At 39.7% G+C, this 21929-nt stretch overlaps 1 protein-coding gene across 2 annotated transcripts; it reads right to left on the bottom strand.

Moving 5' to 3' along the window:
- Positions 1-558: 558 nt before the first annotated feature.
- Positions 559-21497, bottom strand: NAF1 (nuclear assembly factor 1 ribonucleoprotein). Of its 2 annotated transcripts, XM_058804043.1 has the most exons (9): positions 20692-21497; positions 19128-19260; positions 17147-17240; positions 13755-13837; positions 12663-12823; positions 8983-9034; positions 4105-4210; positions 1461-1591; positions 559-1342 (listed from the first exon to the last, which is right to left on the bottom strand). In XM_058804043.1, the coding sequence occupies exons 1-9, from the start codon at positions 21495-21497 to the stop codon at positions 1289-1291; spliced, it is 1620 nt and encodes a 539-aa protein (XP_058660026.1). In that variant the 3' UTR covers positions 559-1288. The 2 variants fall into 2 exon arrangements, with proteins under 2 accessions (XP_058660026.1, XP_058660025.1); XM_058804042.1 differs by having other exon boundaries at positions 559-1591.
- Between the last annotated feature and the right edge of the window lie 432 nt (positions 21498-21929).

Raw genomic sequence — 21929 nt, 5'->3', positions numbered from 1 at the left:
AATGACTTCAGTTGAAAAATAATCCTTAAGATTACTGTCCCAAAGTACTTTTTCCTCCTGTTTAAAAAATATTGATGCCTTGTAAGTCTTCCAACCTAGCCAGGCAGAGTCACTTCCATAGAAACTAGGGGAGTGCAATTGGGGGGCCAACTCTTTGGACAGGTGGAGGTTCTTCCAAGTGATCCTTGGTTGATAACTTCACCTCCATCCCAGAAACAAGCTGGGAGAATTGATGAACCTCATAATTTCAGAAGAGACAGCTTAGACTGTAATCAAACAGCAATCTAGTGCCATCTGCACTTACAAATTTAAACAAGGGAGTTCTGAAATAGCTTTCTCTCCAACAGACCTGATGACTTCTTCCTAGAAAGGCTGACTGCACACTCTAGTAGGTATTTATGAGCACCTCTGCATTAGGAGCTAGAGAAGCTAGAGCCAAGCTAGAGAAATCATGCTGATTTTAGATTCTAAATTAAATCCAAAACCCATGAATAGGTTGATCTTCTACAACCATTGGAGAACACCAAATGTGACACAGCAAGTCAGCACTGGTCCCAATTCAGATCTAGGTACTACAGATATTTTTTAAAAAGAACCATCCAGACACAATCTTTTAGTTAATATGAAATTAGTAAAGTATTAAAAGCTGAGTAGTGGTTTATGCCTAGTATACAGGAAAAAAACCTACCTCAAAATTTAGACGTCAGATTTTCAGTTCCCGCGTAAGTTTCAAATTTGCAGAAATTGAGAAAAATGTTTTAGCACAGCAATACACCATCATTCTAAAAATACAATATTGTCTATGTGAGATACCCTCATCACTACTTAACAGTAGTTACACAAACTCTTACATTTATTACAAAATAGATTTCCATCACTACATACCAATCTCCAAAAGGCTTTTATTTATCATCTTAAAGTAGCAGATATAAAAATAAACTATTATTCAATATTCAGTTATTTTTAACATATAAATCTCTTTTTGGAAACAGAAAACATACACAGAAAAAAATAATTTCCTGCAGATGTCCCACAAAGCACAAAACTCTGCATTTGTTCTACCGCTGCAGTAAAAGAAAGCATCTCCAGAATAAGGGAATGCAGTCCTGACAGGCTGTTCTTTCTCCCTGTAAACTGCAATGCTCCACGTGGACCTGCATGGAATCTCATTAAGGCCTGAACTGAGGAGGCTGGCTGTCTGGAGCAGGAGGTGGCGGCGGTGGTGGCGGCGGCGGTGGCAGAAACGAGTAGGATGAATTGTACGTGTTTGGGCCTGTCCACATCATGTTCATATTTGAAGGCGGAGGGGGGAACTGATGCCAATCACTGACATAAGCAAAATCTGGAGGAGGAAAGCCATACTGTTGCATGGTTGGATTTTCTCTCCCATGAGGTGGTGGGAACACTGGTGGTTCCTGGTGCATCCTCCAGTCTGAAAAGTACAGCGGTGGTGGTCTTACTTGTGGTCTGAAAAACCCTCGAGGGCCTGATGGAGGAGCAAACAGATCCCTGGAGAACCCTCTGCCACGGTACCCCCTTGAGTAACTTGAAGCAGGCTGCTTCACTGAGTGATGAAGTTCTTTATTCTCACCTAAAGAAGAAAACAAATATAAGATCCCCCCCAACACACACAGCTGTAATATTATTTTGGAAAGATCAGGCTTAGTCTTCACAAATCTTTCAAGCTGAAGTCAATGAAATTTGCAAAGCAATCTTATCGACAAGTAATACTGGCAACTAATACATGAAGAATAAAACAACAGCAGCAAATCTACTGTTTAGTAACTAATCTTGATTGATAGAAGTAATATCAAAAGGATGATCCTGAGAGTTGCAAACTCAGACTTTAAAAAAGAAATTTCATCTTCTTTCCCTGCAGACCTTTCATTTGTATAAATGGATCTCAGGAACATGCAAATTTTGAGTATTTTGGAAGCTTTTAAAACAAGATTTTAGAACAACACATTTTAAAACTAAAGATAAATCAACACTGCATTACACTGAAGGGGTATCCAGCCTTCAGTCCCAATTTGGTATTACAGCATAGACACAAGACAAAAAATTATTCAAACTCACATTACTAAAATTAACTTAGTCTATCAGAAAAACCACAGTCTCTACCATCTAGCCAATCAGCTTTCAGCATTCATCTATTTAAGACAAATTCTTCCTTGCACAACTCACTCTAAACATACATTTAATGTTCATAACAAATATACTGCCCCTTTATATAAATATCACAGAAATTTTAATGGGATTAGGACTATAAAATGAAAAGCACTGAGATACTAAAAATGTTCCAAAGAGCTGTTAAGATATTCAAAAAGCTGCAGAACTTAAACCCTCAGAAGGATTTTATGGCTGGGAGCAACAAGGTATTCAGGAATATAATAGCACATAAAATCACTGAAATTCAAAAGCGTGTGTGAACCTCATCCTTGGTACTAGACTACATAGCTTTTCAAAGGTGAAAATGTTTTTTAGTCTGGAAAGGTAGTTGGATATCAGAACTTTTGCTCATTTTCATGGGAGATTAGGAGTTAATATTCCTTTTGTACAAGCAGGCCTCTTGGAAGCACTGAAGTACTTGATTAAGTATTTTTGTTCTTTCCTCAAGTACTCTAACAAGAGACAATTTTAATATACTCATGTAAGTCTTCATCTGAGACCCACTTTATGCCTAAATTTGTGACATATCATTGCTGTTGAATTCTACAGTCAAAACAAATTGCACACAACTTCAATCTGTGCCATATTATTTACAAAAAACCCATAGGAAAACAAAACCTGTCTTCCTTGACAAGAGTGCAGCAGTTCCTCCTGCTGTGTTCTCAGTTATGGAACAGCCATAGGAACAGTAACATCCTCAAGAAGCCCAAGGCAAAGGCAGGTCTGCAATAAACTGGCAGACCAAGGATGTGGTGGAAAACACACATATACTGGATTAACAGAAAAAATAACCATCAGTAATGAAGAGAGAGTGCAGCACAATTGAGATCCATCTCTTAAGGGAAAAAAAACCTGTCAAAACCATAGGGCAAAAGCCAGTCCAAGAAAGACTGTGGCTTTATTTGATTGATACAAGGGAGGATTGTACTGCACAAAAAGTATTAAAGGACAGCTACTGATCTCCCAGATCAAGAGAAAAGGGTTTCAGCAGGGCACAATGCATATTAGCTTTACAAAGGAAGAGCAGAAAAGTCACAGGAGTCTGAGAAATTCAATGGGGGAAGAACCATGCTGCAGATAGCTGAAGCAATCTGGTAAGTAAGCAGTAGAAGAGGGTAAGGGATGAGAGCCATATTTAAAAGGAGAGGTATAAAAAGCATGCACCCAAAGCAGACCAGTGAGAACAGAAAAAGAGGAATGCAATATGAATTATTCAACCAAAATGGCAATCAAAAAAAAAAAATCACAGTTTTTTCAGGAGAGGCATGAGAGACGAGAAAATTTGATTATGGTAAACAGAGCACAGCTGCAAGCATGCACCTGGAACAGATACAACAACAGCAGGAGAAAGGAGAGTAAAGAAGGCTATTCAGATTATGAAAATCTCTACACAGCTTTGCTCATCAAATGACTGCATTAGGTAAACAGAAAGGTTCTCAGCTGGTTACAAAAGTAAGAGTTATTTAGAAGAGTATCTGTATGTCATAGGTGAGGAAGAGCTTCATTTTAGACAGAGGAGTAAATTCTCCATCCAAGACCTGTATCTCCTCCCTTAATTGCAAAGAAATGGATTTCCAAAAACTGCACACAGCCTTCCTCTGTCTTCTTCCAGCACTCAAAGGCTTTAGCTGAACCCCAACCAAATGGTGGCATCTGTTCAGAATCCTCACTGTGTCAACCAACACTGTTCTAAGAGCCTTTCACTTTCCCCTGACAATTGCTCTGCTGCTATACCACCTCCCTTCCACAGGGCTTCCATTTCAACAGAATAAAACTTCATTTTAGTTCTCAAATAATAAACATGGAATGTAGTCACAAACTCAAATGTAAGTTAGAAAAAGTACAGAAACTGTTAACTACAGAAAAACTCAATCACTAAGACAGTTATAAATGGGCATTCCAAACTTAGATTAACAGACAAAAGCATTCACTCACTTGGTGGAAACATTTCTGATCGGACTTTCTTCCTTCCTTGACTTTGAGGTTTCTTTTTCTTCTGTTTTGCCTCTCTTTCTTCTTCATCATCACTGAAATCCAAAACCTAGTAAAAAAAAACATCAGCTAGCTTCTCTGCATAAGAAAAAAGTTACCACTCCAAAAATTAGTCATAACACAATTGATGCATGACTCAGTTATCCTTTCTAATTTTCCTGAAAAGAGCAACATTCCAGGGCTGAACACAAATGTTTGATTGCCTAAATGTTAGTAAGAAAAGAAAAGGAGCTGGCTGAAAAGAAGATGCCAGGAAACAGCTTTCAAAGATTAACTGCAGATAAGATGAATTAAAAAATGAATTTTTAAAATAAATAAAAATTACTTTGGCAAGTAATACATAATTCAGCATTAAAACTACATTAAAAAAATCTCTTCTCTAAAACTGTCACTACACTGGAATTTTCTGCAGTATATTTAATAACACTTCCTGTTCAATTTCAAATAGCAATGCTATTCCAAAGAAATTTTCAGCTTTGAGGAATGTTGTCATTTACAACAGATTCAACGTCCCTGTAACATTTTCTCCTTGTTACACAAGGTTTTGCTACCTTTTGAATCCTAACTTACATGACTGAGGGTAAGTTATCAGGGACAGGGAAGAAATCTTCAGCATTAATTAGTTCCCTCAAAAACAGCTCACTCTTACAACTTAAAAGGGGTAAGATTTGTTCCTAACTCCCCTTGCCAATTCTGAAAGTAGGGGCTATGCTGCTTACTTCTACCATATACACCGAGCATGGATCTCAAAAACACGGCACCAAAACAGTGCTTAAAATGCCTCATACAGTTAATTTTGAATACAACTATTTCTTCTACTGCATAACTATATGACATTCAAAAAAGCTGTAAGAACTACAGCAAGATGATGTATACCATGAAGTAAAATCTTTCACTAACTCCTGTTTTTTCTAAGAACTCCAGTACACTATACTCCAGTAGTGCAGAAACAATGAACAGCAATTTGAACATTATATTTTGCTCAAATTATTTAAGCAAATAATGGACACCTTTTACTGCTATTTAATTTCCACATAACATCCCACAGAAGTCACCTCACAGAAAAACTATGGTTATCTGCTGCTGCTAGCCTTGCAGCATACAGACCACATTTTGTCATCCTCTGACCCAAGACAAAGCTAGGAGAGATTGTATAAGTGACTCTACAAATAAGCTGGGCTAGTTAAGAGACTGCCTGTCACAGACATCTTTTCATAAAAATCCTTTCTTTAGGATTTTTCTCCATTCTGAGAAGCTGTGGCCTCAGCAACAAAATGTAAACAATGGTTATCTGCTGCTGTGGAATGCAACAGGTGGATCCGTGATTGGTCTCCTGTGGATGTTTGGATTTACTGACCACTCATGGCAGAGCTGCTCTTGCTCTCTGCCAGAACACAGAACTTTGTTATTCATTCTTTTCTATTCTTAGCTTAGCTAGCCTTCTGAGAACTTTTCCTTCTATTCCTTTTAGTATAGTCATAATGTAATATATATTATAAAATAATAAATCAAGCCTTCTGAATATGAGATCAACATTCTCGCCTCTCTCTTCACCTGCAACCCTTGTGACCACCGTCACACCTGCCAAAAAGGAATGTTTACCATATAACTAAAAGTAGCAAGTAAGAAAAGCCTGCCATGGATTAATTTAACATTCCTACAAAAATGAAGCTTCACACTATCACAAAAAGAAGTGACTCCAACAATTGCACAGTTTACTACAGGGGCTGGCAAGCAATCAGCTTGCTGGCTGCAATCTGAGGTCTCTAAAAGGGTCTGCCCCTAAGAGACAAATTTCAAGCATCAGTAGCATAAAATCTGATCTGCACCCCTATCAGCAGCTATTACCTTCACAGCAAAAGCTACCTTCTATCAGCTAATCAACTGTCACAGCTTGGGATAGCATGGTATAAACTGTAACTGCTAGAACTAACCAACGATTATTCTAATTGAGGGTTACAAGATGTTAGATGTGGTTTTTTTCCCAAACAGAGCACACAGTCAGAAGAGTGCCCACACTTGTCATCGCTGACTTTTTTTTTTCAAGCTTCCTTTGTTCGTTCCTATAGTAAGGTACAACAAATTTAAATTGAGAAAAATCTTTAAGAAAAAAAAAAAACAAACTTTGGAAGAGGCAATGAATCCGTATCTGCAGATTTGACTAACTGTACTTGGCCAATAAAATTTCAAGGGCTCCTACAAACTCAAATGACACATCTACAAGCTTATCTCCCGAACAGCTTTTAAAGCATGAAAAACAGAAGAGCTCAAAACTAGCCAATAAGCCCATCTGATATCATCACCACAAGAAAACTCCTGAATGAAAGCAAGTTAAGACAGATTTCCCTAAGTATTGCTTTTCAAAGCTCTATGGATAACATATCTACAGTCCAATTCTCAGATTATGATTCTCTGTGAGATTATGTCTCTACAAAAAAGGAAGGCAATTTACAGCCAGAACTGACAGACAAGCATTCTTTGAGAGAAGTTAGCACTACACAGCGCTGTTTCATTTACAGGAAACAAAAAACTGTATTTCAAAATGCATCATTCTTATTGACTACTGTAGAAAAAGCAACATTCCAAGTTGACAGACTGATACATCCTTACAGGACCCATCTTTGAGCCCAGAAAAGATCATGTCACAACATCTCTTCTTTGAGCCAGAACAACCATCCTGGGGTAAGGACTGTGAGTGAAAAATTTAACACAGTCCCTATCAGCATCCTTCTGGACAAACTGTCCAGCGGTGGACGAGCAGGTTCATGGTGCAATGGGTGACGAAGTGCCTGAAGGTCAGAGTTTCTCAAGGCTCAGCTCCAGGGCCAGTTTTGTTTAACATATTTATCTATGTGGACACAGTATTTAGAAACTGCATGATCAAGTCGGCTGATACCAAACTGTCATTGACTCTCCTGAGGGACAGGAAGCCTTGCAGAAGGATCTAGGTGGATTGAGGCCCTGGGCAAAGATTAATGGGGTGAAATCTAATCAGTCCAAACGCTGCACACCTATGATGAAGTAACACCAGGCTCAAGTGTAAATTGGGAGAGGAGTGGCTGGAGAGCAGCCCTGCCAAGAGGGATCTGGGGTGCTGGTCAGCAGCAGCTCAGAGAGGGTCAGCAGGGTGTGCCCTGGAACCCAAAGGGCAAAACCCCATCCTGGGGTGCATCAAGCACAGCAAGAGCAGACAACCAGCAGAGGTGACTGTCCCACTGCATCCAGCCTTGGGGGGCCTCACCCTGAGTGGTGTCTCCAGTTCTGGGCCCCACACACCAATAATGTCAGTCCTTGGTTCCATCCAGAGGAAGGAAACCAAACTGGTGACAGCACTGGAAGGCATGTCCTGCAGAGACCAGCTAAGAACCCCGGACTTGCCTCATTTGGTGGTAAGGAGGCTGAGAGGCAACCTCATTGCTCTCTACAGCTTCCTGAGGAAGAGGAGAGAGAGGTGCTAATCTCTTCTACCTGGTATGCAGTAATAGGATGAGTAGGAAGGTCCAAAGCTGTACCAGGGAGGTTCAGACTGGAAATAACAAAGAAATTTTTTACTGAGAGGGTCGTCAAACACTGCAAGTCATCAAGAGACTTGTAAAAGAGGTGGCTGACACCCTAAGCCTGTCAGTATTTAAGAGGCATTTGGATAATGCTTTTCACAACACACTTCAGCTTATACTTCAGCCCTTGTCAGCCCAGACTGCTGTAGGTTCCTTCCAACTGTAATAGTCTATTCCATTCCATCCTAAAAATCAGTTAGAACACTGAAAAAACAAAACCAAACAAACACCATTACCTCCTACCAAAAAAACCCCAAATCCCACAAAACACACCTTTCCTACCAAATTATGGAGTGAGAAGCATGTATTACATAGCACAGAATTATGCTAAAAAGGCAAACATTTGGAAGATTCAAAACAAGCAGACAGATCTCTTTAGAATACTATGGTAGACACAAGGTTTCTAGGAATTTCAGTTACTTTGTATATGTTTAAAGTAGAAATTGCAAGGAAATGTGACTCAACTGTTGTGATGTAAAACAACTCAGTAAAACTAATCAGCCTTGTGATTCTTATTGAATTTTCACAGAATGTATAGCTAGAGTGGAGTTAAGGACCACTAACAGAAAGTCATTGAAGAACTATTTACAGATGCTATAGCAAATGAAGTCAATGGTCACAAGGAGCTCCTAATTCTGCATGACCCTGTATGACAGCCATTTAATGGAAGAAGCCCATCTTCTCTCATGGAACTTTATTTTATAACAGTAAACTGTAGGGTAAGCTTACTATGAAGCATTTAAAGAATGCAACACAGACATGGCAAATTAATTTTGAAGACCAGACAGCTCAAATGTCCAAGTAGTAAGTTTGCAGAGTACTAGTAAGCCTTTAAAGACAAGCAATTGCTTACAGCCGATTGAAGACAAAGCTGCAGTGAAAGAATAGCAGGGGAAAAAATTCCCTAGCAGAAGCAAAATTATTAGGGAAAGTAAAAGCACTGCTACCCAAAGCTAAACATTCAGGCTGTCAAATACATTCTTGAAGGACTAGAGGAACTGAAGATATACATTTTTGACAACTGCAAAAAGCAAGCAGAGAGACAGGTAGTACTCTCTACGCTCACTATGAGACCCCTCTTAGTTCTATGACCCTCTCTTTCAATGAAGAGGTACATTCAAGTTTTGCCTCCATAAAAAGATAACCTTGCTAATTACTTGCTCTGCACAGAATATTTTCCACATATGACGTGTAAAAACAATAAACAAAAAAAAAAAAAAAAAAAAAAAAAAAAAAAAAACAAACAAAACCCCTCTATAGTTACTTCAGGTGGTGGTTCTTGGTCATTCTTCCAAGATGCATCTGAACCTTTTTCCCTGAAAGAAGAAAAAAAAAACCACAAAACACAAATTAGACAATCCAGATAGACAAAGGCTAGCACCTCCTATAAGGTATCAGGTCTCCCAGAACAGGAGCTTCCTCTTCTCAAAGAGTTACTTAGTTTTCAATATTGTTTGTGAGCCAACAGCAACATCTAGGTCAACTCAGGGCTTCACTACTCTTGAAAAATCCTCCTACTTCAAGTGATGACTGAACATTTCAGTCAAACATCCTAATACTAAATTTTAGACCATATTTTCTAAACAAATCCTTTAGAACCTTAATTGCTTTAAACCTGAACTGAGGTAGTTCACTGCAACTTTCTTACGCTAACTGTTGACTACAATCACAAGCATTCTTGTCTTCTAGTTTCAGAAAATGTACCTTTAGTTTAAAAGAACCTACTCATTCAGTAGTCACATGAACTCATTCAGTGGGACACGGGCTTTCAGTATAACTACAGCAAAGTAAATTCAGAACCAAAACACCCTCAGTGCCTGCCTTACAATCTTAAGACAGTGTTATCTAGACAACTAGGTTTCACCTTTCATTTTTTTGTAAACATAAAATTAAATTGCAAGGCAAAAGACATTTAAAGACACAAAAACTCAACTGTCTTGCCTGACAAACACCAAATAAATTTGGATTAGTTTAATTTTTTTAACCCACTGCAAAGTCCTTCACTAAAGATCAAGTAATTTCTTTGATTAGCAAAGAATTTGTGAAACATATTTAAATTACATTCTCTGTAGTCAAGGTTTTTTCCATGCTGCTCTTAAATATTACGTGTTTTGGTCTGAAATATCAAGGTACAATCCTTATCTTTGCAGAAAAACTGTATAAAACAGTGCAGTACTGAAAATTTTTACTTGAAAAATAGACCCACACAGCTAAAACCTGAACATCTAAGTGTTCAGTACAAAATGCCTTCAGTCATTGCTCTTATGACAAAGAGTTTTTTATGTATCCATCAAGTCAGCAACAATCAAGTAGCAGTAACTAAAAAAACTACATAACCATTGGCATCAACAGCCTGTACTTCAGAGGTGCTCAGCCACACCCATGAGAGCACTGGCAAGTCATCTGGAGGTACCTTGTGCCTCAATCCCCAACTATAAAACTGAAGTTCAACCTCTATATGTCCTTTTGAGATTATGAGTAAAAAGGAAGACAAGGAAGATATTTTAAACTTCAATTAGAAGAAGACATTACAGGGAGGAACATAAGGACTCTATACTAAAGTTATTTCTCAGCTGCAGAAAAGTTATTTTATTAATATGAACTGAACTGCTTCTTCCTTTCATCTTGTTATTTTTGAGCAACACATGCCTGCCAGAAATAGCAGAGCTCACAGGAATTGCCAAGACCTACGGTCATTCAGCAATATGGAACATCACTGACTGCAAACTTTAAACCATTCAAGGTCAGGCAGCTTATCTCACTGTCCCAAAGCAGCCTTCCTCATTTCAGCAAACAAAAACTGCTTTTCATGCCCCAAGGTATTTAATATCTTCTGCAAAGAACAATATAGTAATTCTTTTGACTTGTGAAGTTATATACTGTAAGACCTTGAAGTCTAACAAAAGGTAATTCAGAGGAATCATGAAAATACATGAGCTTTTTTAGAACTGGGTTTCAGGCAATATAACACAAGCCTATCTTTAGCAACAAATTATTTTGCATTCAGAAAGTTTTACACTACACTTTCACTTATTTTGCTACGAAGTGTAAGGCTTATTCATAGCACTGCAAGTTTGTACAATGCAAGCAGATTGCATTTCAGATTTCAGAAAAAGCTTAAAACTCAGTGTTTCTTTCAGATCTTAATCTTGATTCCTTTCCTTTTCAAAGAACCATCAGTTTTGAAACTTTAAGCCTGTAATACTCCACAATCTGGTCTGCACACAGTCAAACTAAGAAAAAGCAGAAAATAAAAATTATTGATTATCAAACTTGCCATCTACTAAGGGGCAAAAGTCTTGTAGTGGATCACTGACCAAAGCTTGACTTTTCTACTATTCATGTCACATTCTTATAGCATTGAAGTGTCTTCATACAGCATTACAGCACAATTCAGAAATCAGTTTTCATTAAAAATGGATGAAGCATTTCTATTTCATGAAAAGGCAGCTTCAGTCAATAGAACCAAATGCTTCACACAAGCTTAAGTAATTGGACTGACAAACCCAGAAATAAGCTATTGTTTCAGTGTACTGTAACTTAAGTCACACTACTCATGCTAGTCAAGACAAGAAACAATGTCTGAAGCACTGTTCAGCTGTGCTGGTAAGCCATGGAAGTCTCAAGTATCTTACCCAGGTTTCAGGCTTTTATCACCTATGACAATGAAGTACCACCAAATGAAAAATGGTTTCCCAAACTATTTCCAAAGCATGAAACAAAGCAAAACACAAGTCTCCCATCTCAGATGCTGAGTACAGCACATGGTTACTGATGCAGCAAGCAGATGATTAGTCTGTGCACTTTACTGTGCTAAGCAGCAAAGTTTAATAGCGCAAATCAAAGACAGCTGGCATCAAAATGCTGCAGAAAAACAAACAAGCATCAGAGCAAGAAAGTGATCTATTTTGGTCCTCACTGAAGGGAAGAAAATATGCTTGTTGCTTGCACAGAAATGAGGAAGTTAAGAAAAAAAAGACTCCTGCAGGTCTGACTAAAGAAAAGAACTATTCAGTATGAATATTAGCACAGCCGTAATGAATGCAAACAATTAACCAACCCCTGAGAACTCATCCTAATAAACAGAAACCAAGTCACTTGTATGACAAAAGATAGCTAACCTATAGTTATTTCAGATGATTGCTCATCAATAATTAGAACATTAATATCTGTCATTTATTATGTTTTATTTTTTAGTCTGTATCTTTGAATACACGTTCCTCTAAATGGCATCAAGTCTTATTTAAGCATGCTACTTTCCTCAGGCAGACTGGGATACACAAACACTGCTGAGAAGTTTCTGAACATCATACTACACTGTCACTCAAATCCCTCCTCTCTTGCAAATTTAGAGGGCAATTTTTATCTAGAATTGTTATCCTCCAATTGTGAGGACAGATAGACTCATTGATAATTACGTTATCAATAGATTTATTGATAATTACATTTCAATTCCAGCCTTATAATATGAACTAAAAATAGTAAATTAATACAAACTTCTTCAGAACACAAACAAGTTTATTATCAGTTCTGAAACTATACAGGAATCTAAAGAACAAGAAAATGTGGAAAATTCATCTTGAAAAACTCTTTTATACTCATGAATATGTGTGTCAGGGTATGGAGGAAGTATCAATGTCTTTTCTGGTTGTGGTATTTTAGTTAACAGCAGCATAAAAAGAAAGCAAGCTTAGTATTTTAAGTAGAATAAGCTAAACTTTAGTAATTACAACATTCAAAAGCTTGCAGTTTACAGCTACTCTTCATTGTTCTCAAAGGCAAAATAGTACAGTCTTGTTATTACAACATAGTTGAGAATACCTCAAGGAAATATAAACTGTTAAGCTTAGTACTAGAGTTTCTCACTGAAGACTCAACTTTAATGCAACATTTTTAGCTATATAAAAAAAATTATAATCAGATTAGAAAATAAATCAGACTCACTGTTTTAGTTTTTCTGCAAATATATACTGGGTGAAGTCCTCTACTGATGGAGCAAAATACATGCTATCTTGCACATTAATACCTTTCTCTTTGATATGCTCAGAGCTGTTAAATCTTATCACATAAAAAGGATGTGAAACAGGACCAAATACCTCAAATATCTGAAAGAAATAAAATTAAAATGTTTAAGTAAACTACAAGTAGATTAGTAGTAGCTAATTTCATTGTAGACTGATATTTAAGAAGTCCAATGTATTTTCAAAATGCAGCATCAAACAGAAGTTCCTTTCACACTCTTTTTATTACCGAATTTTGTTTGAGAGCGTATTTCCCAAACTACTGTTTTTGATGATGTGGAGCAGTAAGTTCTCACATCCTCAGTAATCCTTCCTTTTGTCAAATCTCTGGGTTTTTTGTGTCTGCTATGCTTTCAAGTCTCGTAACGCTTGGAACAATCTCCTGATCATTTTTTCCTCCAAGTTCATCTTAACAAGATGCCTTTACAGCAGTTACTGCTTGTTCCCCAATTCCATAGAGATGAGAATTCTGCCATGTTTTACAGAACATCTGCACTGTTTGCTCCACTCACATCTAGCATTTAGAGATATTTCAGTAGTAACCATTGTGGATGATGGCTTTACTTCTACAAAAATGGAAAATTCAGTACAACAACCCTCTCAGCAAACATTCTTCACTGGCCTTAAATCAGAACAACACAGCATAGAAGAAAACATTCCCCATTTTTCATGAAACTTCACTCTAACCACTGCCCCTGTCTGGCAGTAAAAGAGCACACAGCCAGATATTTCAAGATGTCATACATCTGAAAATTATGTCTTCCTCTCCACAAGCCCTCTGAAACACTGGAAACTCACCAGATAGTGTAATTCTGCAAGAATCCAATTAATTCCAGGTTAGGAATTCTTGAGATTAAATAAACCGATGAATATAGCAAGAGTCAAAGGCACAGAGAGAAACTATATATCAAGGAAGCATTCTCTTTCATTTAGTAGACTTCAACTCTACCTTCTGGAGCACTAAAGCATACTTCCAATTTTATATTAGAATAACAAGTTTTTATTTTACACCCACCTTTCCTACTGCTTGCCGATCTTCTTTAAAAATTATGCTTTCCTCATTTACTGGAGGCAGGCCTTTCAGTGATTCAATTATTACTAAAACAGAAATAAAAAAATAAATTAGAATTTTATGTTTCAACAGCAAGTAGTTAACTGTAGTAAAACTTACCAAACCACACCTCTACTTGTCTACTTCAGTTTGTAGAGCTGCAACCAAATATTCTTTCACACGTGTAAAAGTACTTAGAATCACACACCCCTTCTCCAATGCTTATATTGCTTACAGAATTATTGTTCTCTGGGGTAAAGAGAGTCCTAAGAATCATGCCAGAACACAAAAGCTTTCTAGCAGTTCAGTTACGGTAGCAACTGATGGTGTTTATAAATGCTTATACCCAATCTGTTAGACATTCTGCAATTTAATGCCATAGACGTCTCATACAATATTTGTGCCTAATGATGACTGAACTTCTCTACCTGTAAAACAACAGAATGTCCAGTTAAGCTTTCTCAATGACTGTCCATCAGCAAATAGTCACTCAAATACACAGTGTCACTCCAAAAAAAGCTCAAGATCATCACTCCGAAATTTACATAAAAGGACTTTCAGCAATCAACATATCACCAAACTAAAAGTTACTGCTACTATTACAATCTGCAAAAAACTTAACCTGCCAAACAAGGAAATGACAATTCCACCAGCTTAATAGTTCATTGAATTTCAAAAGAATTTGTGAAATCAATTTCTTTTGTGCCTACCTTTAAGATAAAATATACAGTGAAAATACCCAATGTGTTGTTTAAGCCTCATGAGAAATATACCTTAGCAAAAAAAAAGACAAAAATCCCCAAACATCTACACAAAAAAAAAATCCTACACAAAATACACAAAAACAACACATCAAAACCTCTCAGATAATGTTCTCAACTTGATTCACCACACGTAGCTCCCAGCCTGCAGTAAGCTGAGGAAAACATACTCTGAAAATGTACAGTGCAGTAGTCCCATGAAACAGGAGAAACATTACCACCTCCAGCCTATTTGACTTACAGCTTCCCCTACCCCAACCCATCCTAAATTATCAGCTTCTACTCTTGCAGGGCCCAAAGTACAGCCCCAGGGAAAGTTTCTCATGTACACCAAAGCTGTTTACTTTCCAGGTCCCAACCCACACAGGGATTTTTTTTCTCTTCTCTAAGTACCTTGAAGCAAAACACAGCACAACGTTTGTTAAATTCTGATACACTGCACAGAAGTTCAGAGGAAGTACTGTCATTTTGCTTTTAGCTACTGCACAGCAAGCATGAACCTACACTGCTCTAGCCTCAAATGTACCTCACAGGATGAAACATCCACTTACAAGTGTCACTCACTCACTGCACACTGATGAACTTGGAAGCTTGCTACAGAGAACAGCAGAGATTCTGAGGGACACCAAAGGGACAAAAAGAGTACTGACTGTTGTGTCAGAATAATATTGGTAGCTTTCAAGAGAGAAATCAACTTCCCTCAGACTAGACACAAACCTAGGTTAAGTTTTTTGCAGATTGCAATAGTAGCAGTAACTTCTGGTTCGGTGATATGTTGATTGCTGAAAGTCCTTTCATGTAAATTTCGGAGTGATGATCTTGAGCTTTTTTTGGAGTGGCACACTGATGAACTTGGAAGCTTGCTACAGAGAGCAGCAGAGATTCTGAGGGACACCAAAGGGACAGAAAAAAAATACTGACTGTTGTGTCAGAATAATATTGGTAGCTTCCAAAAGAGAAATCAACTCCCCTCAGACTAGACACAAACCTGGCATACAGAGGTACCAATTTAGTTCAAAAATTTAAAAAAAATATCCCAAATTAGCTGATATCCCTAATATAGCCACAAATCAACTGAAATTGATGCCTGTTTTCAGAAGAGCTGGAAAGAAACTAAAATGCAAAGAGAAAGAAAATTCATAAAGCAAGGTAGTTAAAGCAAGAAAATAAACACAGGTGTCCTGGGGGTTTACACCATTCATATAGTTTCATTTCATTATGATTATTAGCTTGTTTTCAAACTTTCACCAAATCTAATTCAACACTTTATACATGTACATTACTTAAAGTAGGATGCAGCCCGAAGAATTCACCTACCAGTAAACTGGTATTTGAAAACATTATACTCACCAGTGAGGATTAGAATTAAGGATGGTTTTCAAAACTGAAGTCTTTAAAACAGTTTTGTTTATAGTTTTACATTTTAAACCAAAAGTAAGAGTAATAGCAAGTATGATTCAACTTGTTTTTAAAACTTGTTTTCAAACTACCATTTTAGCTGAAGGCAGCCTTCTTGAAGTCCCCATTAATATCAATAAGCAAGAAAGGGCAAAGTGGAAAAGAACCAGATTACTATCTTCCACACCCTCCTTCCCAGCTTCCTGCAAATAAATGAAATTAAATCTCACTACAATAAAATAATGTAAAGGAATTGCCTGTATTACCTAAAGTCTTCTAAAAGAAAAATTAGTATCAAAAGTTGCATACTTTCTTTTGTACTACATTCAGCCTAAATACTTTAACTTCAAAATTGAACTTAATTTCTAATTTTCATAAGCAAACTGCTTGGAATGCAGTTCAAGCAGAATGTACACTTGAAATAGCCTAAATACAAACATACTGTGGACATTTTAGTAATATGAGCTTCAGCAAAACTTTGATTTCATTTATCAAATACTGAGGTCCCACACAGATCTGCAAAGAACCCTACATCTCTATGCCTGCAGTTAAACCTACATCCATTCTGTATCTCAATCCCATTAAGCTTACCCTCCCATCCATAAATCATGTTAGTCACACCATCCTCTGACTGCTGACAATGGGCAGCTTTCATTTGCTCAAGGTGTCAGAAGTAGAATGAATAAAGATATACATAAATGAAATTGCACTGTTGAAGAAACAAATCTTTTTCCTGTTCTCATCTATTAACAAGCAAGCACTTGGGAGTGCATTGCACTGCACCTGTGCTTTTAGTTATACAGCTCCTATATATTCAGGGATTATTCAAAATAGCACCTACAACTGGAAGATTTAAACACTTTTTAAACACTTTTTAAACACTTATTTAAAACACTTAAATACACTAACTGTGGGCAGTAGCAATATAAAAACCATAATAGACTGTAGAAAAAAAAAGGGGTTTGAATAAAAAAAATTAAACAGAGAAGTCACACAGAAAAACATGTATATAAGCCAAATAAAAGGTAATTCAACACAAGCATCATTGTTAGTTCGAATTCCAATTCAGCAACCTGCTACCCCCAGAAACAGGACACTGTAGGGCTGACACTTGGAAGGAACAGCTAAGAACACAATTCATGCAGAGATATACAGAAATTATAATAATTAAAAACAAAGCAAACATATCTTGCCTACCTAGCTGTTCAATGACACTGGAAACTGTCCCAAAGAGCTTCAGTTCAACATTATCTGGAAGAATTATTGATAAGTCTTCAACAGGAGGCAATTTCTGCAAACATCAAGTCAATGTTTAGCATATAATATCACACAAAGGCACCACTTTATCACTGCAGAAATTTGACAGTTTGAAACAATCCCCTGGCATTTTGAAGATTTATTTTTTAAAAATCTACTTTGATTTATCTCTTTCAGAATCATTCTAAATGAACTCATCTTGGGGGACCACCACTTTTGAGGCAATCTCTCCTACAGAGACACTACTCTACATATTTCCATCACAACTACAGCAGAAGCCAGTTTTATTAAAATGTAGAAAGCCAACAATTGACAGGCATTTCATCCAAGCTGGATGTACAACCCAATAATTAAACAATCAGAAATCAAAAAATAAGACCACTTGTAACAACATTCAATGCGTGCTGGAAGAAAAACGTACGCAGCAAGAGGCAATATAGCATAAAATCACCAGATGTGTATCATCTGATTTAACAAAATGGAGTATGTCCATTTATATCATGACTTGGATCTTTATAGAAGATGTAAACATCACAAAAACCTATACAAAGAGAATTATTTTTAGCTCAAAGTTGCATTTGGTACTAGATAACAGAAAGAACACAAAAAGCCAAACTTCAGATACAAAAATGAGTACTACAGCATATTCAAATTAGGCTTTTGCCCATATAAGGATCAAAATCTACTATCAAAGACTAATTTACACCAAGTTCATCATCTACCTCCAATTTACCCATGAACTAAGATTTCTATGTATATACTATGCTGCTATGAATTCAGCAAAGACTTTATGAAATACAAGGCAACTAGAGTAAGCATTATCTTCAAATTCAACACCCTGATCTTAGCACTGAACTGCACTTTTAAAGACCACAACTAGAAATAAAATCCCACACAAACAAAAGAACCTTATCCTGGTTTATCAACACCTCACCTGATAATCTTCACTCTAACTAAAGTGTTTGGCAAAGGCTTAGAGAGCAATGCAAAGATCAAATTGGTCAAGACTTTCCCAAATGCTGTACCATTAAACACAAATGTAAATTCAGATAAGAACACCACACCCTTCTACCAGCCAGTGATTTTTATTTAAACTTTAAATCAAGTTCACTGCTAATACAACTGAGTCACTTTTTAAAGTGAATTCAAAGGCCAAAGAGAAGCAGGAAGGTAAAATCTGATCCTGTAACTCAAAACAGTACCTTCTGCCACGGTATATAGAGTATCTGCCAATCCTTGTTTCAAAGCAAGAGATTTCTGAAACAGTTCCTAACTAACACTCCTTAATACATACACCCAAAAAACATGACTTTCTATGTTATTGACTGTGGTGGGTTTCACTGCACAAAAGTCAATTTTCTTCACAGAGGCTGTTATGGGGTTGTGTTTGGGCTCTGTGCTGGAAACATTGCTCACAATATAGAGATATTTTTATTATTGCTGAGCAGAGCTTACACAGAGCCAAGGCCTTTTCTGCCTCTTTTCCCCCCCCTCAGTGAGGAGGTGCAAAAGGAGTTGGGAGGGGCACAGCCAGCACAGGTGACCTGCACAGACCAAAGGAACATTTCCATACCACGTAACATCAGGCTCAGCATACACAGCTGGGTAAAACAGGAGAATGAGGGGCATTCCCAGTGATGGTGTTTGTGTGCCCAAGCAACAGTCACACACGGAGGCCAGCTTTGCTGGGGATGGCAGAACACCTGCCTGTACATGGAAACTGGTAAATTAATTTCTGGGTTGGCTTTGCTTGTGTGGGTGGCTTTTGCTTTACCTACTAAACAGTGTCTAGCTCAGCCTTGGAGTTTCTCTTTTACTACTCTGAGTCTATCCCCACCTTGACACAGGAGGACTGACTTAAAATATAAAATTTTAGCTGGGTCAGTAGGAAAGGGTTTAAAAAATACCGCATTGTACTTACATCAATAGGCAACTCATCCTTTGTCCTAATACAGTAAGATCTGTTATCCTTCTCATTTGGATGATCATCTTCATCAGATACTGCTGAAGATGAAGATGAAGAGAAGAGTGTACTTGATGAACTATCTGAATCACTGAATAAAAAAACAAACATAGGAGTTACAATACTGCCTTCTCACAGTCACTGCTCTTGTAAAATCCCAACATTAGCATAACACTGAGTGAAAGTTAAGAAAATATTTATTTCAAGCAGTGCATCTTGCACAATGAAGGGGAAAAAAAATCTAATTTTTGCAAATAAAATGGATTAGTTTTGTAATTCACGTCCTGCCCAAATCCCCTGGTAAATATTCACAGAGTAATTCAGTATTTCTCACTGTCACATGTGTAAGAGATGTTTATTGTCCTAGACTCTTAATATTTCAAGTAAAGAGTGGAGTAAGAAACCAGTCCTTATTCATGTCAACATGTTCATTTAGCAAAAGTTTAAGTTCTTCAAGGGCTGGTGGAAGAAAAAAATGCAGAGCAATTGATCCTAGTAATGACAATAAGAGCACTTCTCCAAATAAACCTTTTGAAAAGGTTCAATACAGACCTTTACAGACAGGAACACCAATATAGCAGAAAGAAAAAAAAAATCAGACTAAAAGACTGATCCGTGGAGGGAGTTAAAGAAAAAACAAAACAAAACAAAGACTGAGATACACGCAAGACAGGCAAGTTATGAAAATTTCATCTTTAGGGCTCATCAGCCCAACAGATTTTGGAAGTAAAAAACACTAGACACAGGTAAAGCCCCTGAAAGTCAGGAATTTCACTCTCCATCACTTCATGATATTTGAGGAAAACTTTGAACCACCAAGAGTACTCCTGAAGTCAAACTTGAATCAATTAACTGTTAATGAAGCCTTGCACCTTTAAGAGGAGATTGTTAGACTTCATTTTAGCCTCCTCTAGGCAAAAGAAGCTCATGGCCATCCTGCTGCACTGGCCAAATAAGAAAACACAAGACTTCAACAACCAAAGTGTGAAGACTTCCAACACTGCAACAGAGCCCACATTTAACCAGTTCCCTTTCACCAACTACACTGAATATCAAAGCACAGATGCAGCAAGTAGAAGATGGAACCATTAAAAAAGAAAAAAAAAAACTCGAGAATGAGCTTTTCCACTGAGATGCCAACATCAGAGGACAGTGGTACAGTGTGCAGACTCCCCACCCTGAGTCCAACACTGAGGTTTTCCAGCAGTAACACCGCGGGTGTCCTGTCCCAAGAGCCGCAGGTGCATTCTGTGAGGAACACACTCTCAAGCCACAACCACCAAACTCATGCTTTCGTTAAATCCTACACCTTTACAGCACTGTTCCGCAGACCTAACTGAACAGATTCCTGGCAAAAATGTAACTGAAAAGTTACACCTTTGATGAGAAGGAGCAAGCTCCAGAAAGTGAAACAGCGGGGCGGAGGGACACGGCGGGCGTGCACACCGGGCTCCCGGGCGCTCAGCCACAGCGCCAGCCGCCCGGGGCCTCGGCCAGCAAGGGGCGACACGGCTGAACCCACCTGTCCGAGTCCGACGAGAGCACGGCGGCGGCGGGAGAGCGGGGCCAGGCGGGCGGCGGCGAGCGGCGCGGTCCCACGGCTGGGGGGAGAGGGGCCTGGGCTTCCCCGCTGCCCTCCGCAGGGCTCTGCACCATCTCCTGCTCGGCCGCCCGCTGCCCGCCCGGCTCCACGGCCGGCTTCTCCAGCTGCTCCACCACTTCCCGCTGCCCGCCCGGCTCCACGGCCGGCTTCTCCAGCTGCTCCACCACTTCCCGCTGCCCGCCCGGTCCCACGGCCGGCTTCTCCAGCTGCTCCACCACATCTAGCTGCCCTCCCGGTCCCACGGCCAGGCACTCCATCTCCTCCACCAATTCCTGCTGCCCGCCCGGCCCCAGAGCCGGGTTCCCCAGCAGCCCTCCCGGCTCCACGGCCACTTCCTCCAGCTGCTCCACCACCTCTGGCTGCCCGCCAGGCCCCACAGCCAGGCACTCCATCTGCTCCACCACTACTCGCTGCCCGGCCGGCTCCTCAGCCAGGTTCTCCCGCTGCCTGTCCGGCTCCACGACCAGGCTCTCCAGCTGCTCCACCACTTCCCGCTGCCCTCCCAGCCCCAAAGCCGGATTCTCCAGCTGCCCTCCCGGTCCCACGGACGGGTCCTCCAGCTGCTCTACCACTTCCCGCTGCCGTCCTGGCCCCAAAGCCGGGTTCTCCAGCTGCTCCACCACCTCTCGCTGCCCTCCCGGCCCCACGGCCGGGTTCTCCATCTGCTCTGCCACTTCCCGCTGCCCGCCGGGCTCCACAGCCGGGCTATCCAGCGGCCCCTCCATTCCCGCGCCACGCGGGCCGCAGCACCGCCCACGGCGCGCGCCACTTCCGGCCGCCGGGAACCGCCCCCGGGCGCGTGCGCCGAAGTGAGGTGGGGCCGGGAGAGGGGCGGGAGCGGCCCTGGAAGATCAGGGCGCCGCTGAGGGGGATCGGGGCGGGAGCGGCCAAGGAAGATCAGGGCGCCGCTGAGGGGGATCGGGGCGGGAGCGGCCATGGAAGATCAGGGCGCCGCTGAGGGGGATCGGGGCGGGAGCGGCCCTGGAAGATCAGGGCGCCGCTGAGGGGGATCGGGGCGGGAGCGGCCCTGGAAGATCAGGGCGCCGCTGAGGGGGATCGGGGCGGGGGCGGCCATGGAAGATCAGGGCGCCGCTGAAGGGGATCGGGGCGGGAGCGGCCATGGAAGATCAGGGCGCCGCTGAAGGGGATCGGGCTCG

The sequence above is a fragment of the Ammospiza caudacuta genome, chromosome 4 (assembly GCF_027887145.1).
Source record: "Ammospiza caudacuta isolate bAmmCau1 chromosome 4, bAmmCau1.pri, whole genome shotgun sequence".
NCBI lineage: Eukaryota > Metazoa > Chordata > Aves > Passeriformes > Passerellidae > Ammospiza > Ammospiza caudacuta.
Note: the sequence above shows the minus strand (reverse complement) of the source record. Positions and strands in the feature narration are given on the sequence as shown.

Coding starts and splice junctions, on each gene's coding strand:
- NAF1 (XM_058804042.1), bottom strand. CDS start 21,497: ATGGAGGGGCCGCTGGATAGCCCGGCTGTGGAGCCCGGCGGGCAGCGG. Junction 12,824..13,754: donor ATCGGCAAGCAGTAGGAAAG/GTGGGTGTAAAA, acceptor TATTTCTTTCAG/ATATTTGAGGTATTTGGTCC. Junction 4,211..8,982: donor ACCAAGAACCACCACCTGAA/GTAACTATAGAG, acceptor TTTTTTTACTAG/GTTTTGGATTTCAGTGATGA.